This window comes from Mizuhopecten yessoensis, unplaced genomic scaffold, assembly GCF_002113885.1.
Source record: "Mizuhopecten yessoensis strain PY_sf001 unplaced genomic scaffold, ASM211388v2 scaffold357, whole genome shotgun sequence".
Classification (NCBI taxonomy): Eukaryota; Metazoa; Mollusca; class Bivalvia; order Pectinida; family Pectinidae; genus Mizuhopecten; species Mizuhopecten yessoensis.
The window spans coordinates 123,817-131,758 of record NW_018403506.1 but is presented as its reverse complement, the minus strand read 5'-3'; the positions used below and the strand labels follow the sequence as shown (position 1 = coordinate 131,758).

Sequence of the window (7,942 nt, the reverse complement as noted above, 5' to 3'; positions counted from 1 at the left end):
TAAATCTGTTTGAATTCTTGAAATGTGTTAAAAGCATAGGTATATCTGTCTCTGATTAGATCATCAATCACAATTATTCCTTTATCGTACCATTCCCTGTAAAATGTACTTCTATTTTCTATTGAAATATTTTTGTTATACCCGATGGGCATTTTAAACATACTGCTAGAGGACTTATATTTTTCATTATTTTTTCTCCATGCCCTAAATACATCAATCCAAAATAGATTTTTAGTTTTATTTTGACATTTTGAAATATAATCAGTTCCACAATTTGCCAGAATGTTTTTATCACAATATAATTTTAAAATCACTTGCCATTTACCAGAATTCATATATAACCTCCTAACCTACGTTAAATATAACGAGTCAATAAACGACTGTACATGTAACATTTTAAACCCCTTTTAAATAATCTTTAACGATGAAATCTCTCTTAGCTTTATCTACTTTCCTATTCCACGGAAAATTAAAAAGCTCCATATTTCTTTTTCAGAAAACAACCATCTGGATTAGGTAAAGAGATAAAAAGGTGATTGATTTGTTAAATTAATTATGATTTTATGATATGTATCTGCTAGTAGAGCACTTACAACTTTATATATAAAATATTCACATGCCGGTGAAATGTCCTATGAAGTATTTAATAAGTTATATAAAACTTTAACTGAGCCGGTTCTTTTTTATGGATGTGGATTATGGGGTATAAATAAATACCGAGAGGTTTCTGTCATACTACACAAGGCAAGTAGATATTTCCTAGGAGCCTCCCGTCGAGCAAGTAACTTAGCACTCAGAGGTGATATGGGATGGCACTCTTGCAATGTATGTCAAGTCTTAGAAACGACACGTTTATTTTTAAGAATAAAGTATTGTGATGATAACAGACTCATGAAAAAGGTGCATATATGGTCCGTTAGTCTGAAGAAATCTTGGGATTCTAGAATTTAAAAAAAAAATTGATGACAAAAATTTGAATGAAATTGTAAACTCAACGTTTTCTGTTAAACACAAGATAAGACGAGTGAAAGAAAAACTTATCATTTCAGATGCTGATGAATGGTACGAGTCTATATGGAATGATAGTGGTAATATAAATGGTAACACGTTGAGAACTTACAGAACTTTTAAATCAAATTTAATACCAGATTCATATGTCAAGCTTGTAAGACAAAAGAGCAAACGAAGAGTACTTTTTGATTTTAGATGTGGCTCTCTACCTCTAACAGTGGACACTGGCAGATACGCCAAATCTGTGATTCCACTAGAGGAACGCTTGTGTAAGATATGTACAAATGTAAATAACTGTATAGAGGATGAATTACACTTTTTAATTGAATGTGATGTATATAATGAAATAAGATCATCCTTATTTAATGTAGCAAATAATATAAGACATGATTTTGCAAGTCTTAATAACACTGACAAGCCTAGTTTTAAAATGTCTTCCGAAGAATTACAAATTCCACTTGCAAACCACTTATATAAAATGTACAGAAGACGTAGCAGTCTATGTGATTAATTGTAATTTTAAACAGTGTCTTGTAAAGCCATTTTAGGTTGAATATCATATACAATTACATTTTCTATTTTATGCATTTGTTAAATATGTTACCAGGGGTCAATCAAAAATAGTTTTTATGAAAATAATCTTCCGTTTAAATTATAATTAACTACTAGTTAGTGTAAAATTTAGCAGACCTCGGTGGTAGGGGGTTCCCCAACCCTTGGAAACCTAAATTTCACTATAATGTAGAACTAGGAAATTATTCATTTTAGTTATCACCATTGTTATTGGGTTTTTTTAAAGACATCATATTTTAAGGCAGTAAATGTAAAAGAAACCTTTTAACTATTATAGTATTTAATATGTAAGAACAAAATCCAGGAATTTGTTAGGTAAGGGCTGTCCCAATCACCTGCTCTCTGGATACGCACATGTGATAGTTTGTTTTAATTTATAAATTTATTATGTATAATAGCTGTTCTAATTATGATATGGTCTATATATTTTTACATTTAGATGATTGATCCCTGTTATGTAACTATATGTTTTTATACTGTGTAACTATATACTTGTACGATGTAATTGTGATATATGACACTATAATAAACAAAATTGACTTGATTTGTATCCTACCAATAGGTTACATTTCGAACGAGTGGGAATCCTTTTACGAAAAATTCGGGCAAATTATTTAGTAGTAATTTGTATTCATTAATTTTGATCGCTTTCTTCCGAATGCTGTCTTGCCCAACCTTGTGTTTCGTTTAATACTAACTGCTGTTCTTTTGTCGTTCATTTACCTTCGTTTGGTTGCAGGTAGCTTTTTTGATAAGAAACATATGAGACTGTCGCTCTGATTAAACAGACATTACTTCAATTTACACGGCCAGCCTTAAGCTGGAAAGTTTAAATAAGCTGCTTACTAGAATGAAATTGCTTTTATTTTCCGAACTATTTCCATCGCTAGGTAGGCTCATATCAGGTATTGAAATAGTGAAAGACCTTATCATTTTCGCAACACCTTTTTAAATGTCATACAGTTATCTAACTTTGATAAAACCTTTGACAGAATATATCAGTTTCTATGTAGAGAAACTGATGTATACCTGTATTTTACAGTTTGATTTGTATTTCTAAATATCTTCTGAATAAACAGTGAGTAAATTGGAATATTTTTCGTGTAAAGGGAGGCGAGTCGCATGGCATTAGAAGGTTGACACAATAGGATAAGGGAACCGATGAAAGAAGGCTTCAATATTCAAACGAAAAGGAATCTTATTTTGGTCACCTTCAATTATCAACCATCACAGAATTCTTAACAAAACATATAACTACATTTGATTTCTTTTCTTATTCATTTTATCAGATTTGGCGTGTGCCAACCGTCTGTAGGTATCGTACAACGAAGTGTTGGAGGCATCAATGTAATATAAAATATTTAATATTTGCTGTAATAAATAATTTTGCTTCTTTAAAAAAAAAAAAAAAAACAACTTAGGAATATAGTTTCAACTCTTCTTTGTTTCAATGTTATGCTGTTTATTTTAGCTAGTGATTAACATTCGTATTGGTGGCAGAGAAAATCCTATTTACAGTTCAGATCGAAAGCAATTTTAAGAATTTGCGAATGAAATCAACATACATTTTTATTACATAAAAGGAACAAAGATACGATATACATGAATACTCTCGCGGAAATACTTTGATAAGACCAGATGTTCCGGATTGGCAAGCGTCTTCTGCTTTATCGACGACACCCGCTATATAAATCTAGGCCAAATCTAAGTAATAAATTTACCATGTTCTATTATCGCATACTGCTTTATTGACAACGAAACAATAACACGCACTAATGAGCAGTATAAAAAAACGTCATTACACAAAAAGAGAAGCATAAACGCCGATGAGATCATGATGACGAACATAAAATTTGTCCTTTCTTGATCAACCTGTATCCTTGGAAACACAATGCTGCAAGTTTGTATGTCTGCAGTCGGCATCTATCACATAAATCTTTATATTCGGAGTAAGTTGTTGGATATCGAATCACATATGACGGGTTAACACAATGTTGGGCTGTTGCTATCAAGAAAAGGAAAATTCTCGGTCGGAAAAATCAAATTTTATACGCCTATGGTAGAGTAGCAGGTCGTCCCTTTTAGTCTTGTTTCAAAAACAGATCGAAGAAAGCAGAGTAAGTCGGAGTTAATGAAAGCATATATATATGGTAGAATTATTTAAACAATAGTTAATGAAGGTTATCACTACTATTGATAGCCTAGCGGCTATGTCTCGTCTTTAAAACATGTTCAGGGCGTTATTACCAACAAACTAATCTAAAAAACAAAAGTAAAACATTATTGATTAAAAAGCATAACGTTATAAAAAAACATTTCAATTTCATGCTTGATCAGCTGTAGTTTAGATAAGCGAAACAGATGTTATCTCTGTCCTATATGACGGAATACAAGTATGTCTCCAAGCAGCAGCCGTCATTTAAGCGGTGGATGGTTAAGTTGGATTATTTGTGGCACTTCGTTTTTTCATCTTTTCGCCCTAAACGATGAGATATAGCAACGTTTAATTCGCATAGATTTGTCTTTTCGGGACGAAAACAAGAAAGAACAATAATTAGTGTTTGTTTGAATGATGTTTTTTATTCTTGTCTTTACGGGGCAAAAAATAATGAAACAAAAATGGCAAAAACCAGCCAGCTTAGATGGGTGTTCCCGTCTCAGTTTGTCCTTGATTTTAATAAAAACGACTCCCGACTATCGGAATTATATTTGATACTTTTTAATTTTGTATACAAAATTTGGTAATCCTTCATTGTAATACATAATTATTCATTTGAAAAGTGTTGAATTTAAACTTTAAATCATAACAGACATTTCTATACAAGCGGAATGCTATTTTATATTGCAAAAGAATGCAGCTGGAATATCAACTAGTGAGTTTTTCAATTACCTTTATTATACCCGTATCAAACACCATGCGTATGCGAGAGATATGTATCACTTATGAAACCTTGTTTAATTTGTATAATTGCACTTATCGGGCACTGCGACACAATCACGATATTTTATCCTCATAACTATATTTTCTTTCAAAAGGTGTTGTCTTACTTCATAGCTCTAGAGATTATTTTAGCATTTTTGAAAGCAGATGCATTGCATAACAAAATGGTAAGCTCTGTGGATTTCTTAGTTCGTTTTTGTTTTATTCTAAAACACTTCGGTCAAATTAGGACGGTTGCCTAGGGAGACACTACTGGAAAGAGAAAGAAAACAGTAAAGAAAGCAGACAGGAAAGAAAGGAAATGAAAAAGATCCCAATTGTTGCAATTGAGGCAGGGTATCTATTGTGGTATCTTCCTTGTCCTCTTCGTAGGAGGAAACGAAACACATGCCGTTACATATACCAGGTCTATTCTTGGGTTGTTGTCAATGTCAATAAACGACACGGACAAAACCAACCCCGATTCTTCAGAGGGGACACATTGTTCGCCTCTAACGATCATGCAGTGGGATATAACAGGTCTATTCTTTCCCCACACCCATGCATGTGGGATCTGTGGAATATCGCACACCTACATCACACGTGTAGTCAGAAGGATCTCTTCCGATATCGACTATGTACACTTGTATCAAATCGTAACCATAGTCTACTTGTTCAAGTCTACTTGTTCAAATGAATTAATCATCAAAATAGATATTAGTTCAGTGGGTAACCGTACACCTCGATCTCACATGAATTCAGAACAATCTCGTCTCGTGAGATTCTGACAAACTGACCAAATAATGGTTTCTCACAGAAAAATGTTTTCATCTCTCCGACGAAGGCAGGTCCTGGGTAATACATACACAAAGCTCGCGGTCCATTGGCTGTTTCTGCTACGGTGATGTTCAGGCGCTGGTTGCGTTCACCTAAAATATAGTAGAGGAAACGAAGGTCACGTCTCTGATATTGTCCAACTATCTTCATCTCTCATAGAAACACATTTTTATGTAACCATGCATAACTGCAGAAAATGGCATTGCAAGAAGCGATACAGTTAACTACTAATAAGGTAGTTTATTGTATTACTAATGAATAAACTGATTCTAATTGGCTGAAAAACCTTTAATCATATTATAAAACAATATGCCATAAGTCCCATAAACAACGAATATAGCCGAAAACGATGATTATCAAATTCTTCATATTTCTAATTCAATTTCTTTTCTGTGTTATAATACGACTTTTTTTCAAATGAATACATGATTTAAAATTATGGACTTTTAACTTGGTGAATATGCAGTATTATGGGTTATGGGAATGTATTGACCTCGGATTTCACCGCGGTTCACATTTTGGCTTTGGACAATAGCACAATTATATAGAATTTGATTAAGATATTAGTCACTTATCACAACAATCCCTGTATTGATAAAACAATACACCTGCTGTTACCCATTACATGATCGTAAGAGGCGACTAATGGAAAAAAGACTGTAGGCATTGCGATTTTGCCTTCTACTTGGAGACCTCAAAATCCAGGGGTTACGCTCACTTTCGCTCTCTGCACCCTTGGAATATGTCATAGCAAAATCGAACGCTTAATGTGCAGCACCTTGTGGATGAGACAAGAAAACAAGTTTGGTCCTTTGATGTACATCAAATGAATATTGCGGTCGCGTAACGGTAAAAAATGACAGGCTTTGAAGTCGGGCGTCGCTCCTTTGTAATCTTCAAAGGACAAGTATCAGCCTAGTGATAGGTCAGGGTTTTTTACCTGACATCAATTAAATAGCTACCCGCGTGCCTTTATTTTTGCTATGACATATTCCAGGGTGTAAAGAGCGACAATGAGCGTAAACCCTGGATATTGAGGATGCTTGGCGACACAAAAGCGACCAAAGTAAATCTGATGCACTCATTTCTAGCGCCGTTCTTGCAAATGTATCACTTTTAGTTTTAATGCTGAAAGTTCGCCCAGGAGAGAAAGGCAGTGAGTAACAAATGGTAGCTGTTATTCCCAGCTAAACGGTTAGCATTTAAGTTAATGACAGCAACTGGTTAACCCATTTTCAGTATAGTATGATCGGGCGAAATATTATGGTAGACGCTTCGGCATAGTATTTCAGTGAGGTAGCACTATAAAATCGGCATCAGATCTGCGCTACCACAAACAAGGGGAAAAAACATACCCTGCCTCCGGCACACATACACACAATAATTCATACATTAAACACATAGGAGCACGTCATGTGATGTTGATGGGACGTAAAACCCTATACAACCAAACTAAACTTACCACAACAATCGATCCTGCTAAGGAAAGAGACAGACACTACCAGATGTCGTGATCCAAGGTCAACCTGCCAGAACGGGGAGTGATCTTCATCATCCTCACCAAGGTAAGCAGTGTGAGAGCACGACTTTAGACCAGGGTCAAGTTCATTTTGGAATGGGTACCGACGCGAGTCGACAGCATATTCTGGTCCGAAGGCTCTGCCAGGGCGGTAAAATGAGGATTGGATGGCCGTTTTTCCGGCAGCCAAATTCCCAACTGGACCTGAATAGCATTAACATTTGACGATATAATTTGCAGATTCGTGGGTGTATTCTGGTGCTGAATTGTCAGAAAGCAGTAGTGAAAAGCGTGATCTTTCTACGCCAAATCCTTAATTTAAAATAAAACCGAAAAACATGTGATATTATTAACAATTGGATAATTGAAATTGCGGAGCATAAGCCAAGAGCATAAGCCGAGATAAATTCTCCTCCGAGTAAGACCTCTTTTCTGTTCGCTTAAGTTTCAATGTCACTCCTGAGTTCTGTGAAATAAGATATTTCGTGTTTTCCCTAAAGAAAACACCATTTCGTGGGTACATGAGTTCTTGGATTACGAGTGTCCCACTTTCACGGATAATTACTTTATGTCAAACTTGTAATTTGTTCGTGTACTTATAAATTCGTGAAGGAAGATTACATGCGAAATCACCAAATAGAAAAACCACGAAAATTTTGTGATTTTTCAGTATGATTTTTTTCAACATTTCCCAGAAATGAGATAAATCATTTTCATTGTTATTTCCATGTTCATTCTACAACACTAACAGTACCTGCTAAACATCAAATTCGTATTTACCTTTTCGAGCAATACATACCTGCTAGTTCGTAGTACTTCATACCAGTAACATTTCTAGTCGATATCATATCGTGAAGCTTAACAGAATATCCATGACAGGTGTTTTGCTCGAAGAAGATAGAGGCACAATCAACATCCCTCAGACACACATACAAACACCATCGGACTTCTATGTCACTTTTCGTCCATAGAATACCTGTTTGTGGTATTCTATCTTGGTACCGTTCATCTATACGGTAATGAACGCTTTTTATCTCTAAAAAAAATAATAAAGCATCAAAGGTGCAATCAGAACATTACCA

General features: G+C 34.7%; 1 protein-coding gene across 1 annotated transcript; it reads right to left on the bottom strand.

Moving 5' to 3' along the window:
* Positions 1-5,221: 5,221 nt before the first annotated feature.
* Positions 5,222-7,681, bottom strand: LOC110446507 (fucolectin-5-like). Its single transcript, XM_021491686.1, has 3 exons — positions 7,660-7,681; positions 6,804-7,064; positions 5,222-5,433 (listed from the first exon to the last, which is right to left on the bottom strand). Exons 1-3 carry the CDS (start codon positions 7,679-7,681, stop codon positions 5,222-5,224), a joined length of 495 nt encoding a protein of 164 aa, XP_021347361.1.
* Between the last annotated feature and the right edge of the window lie 261 nt (positions 7,682-7,942).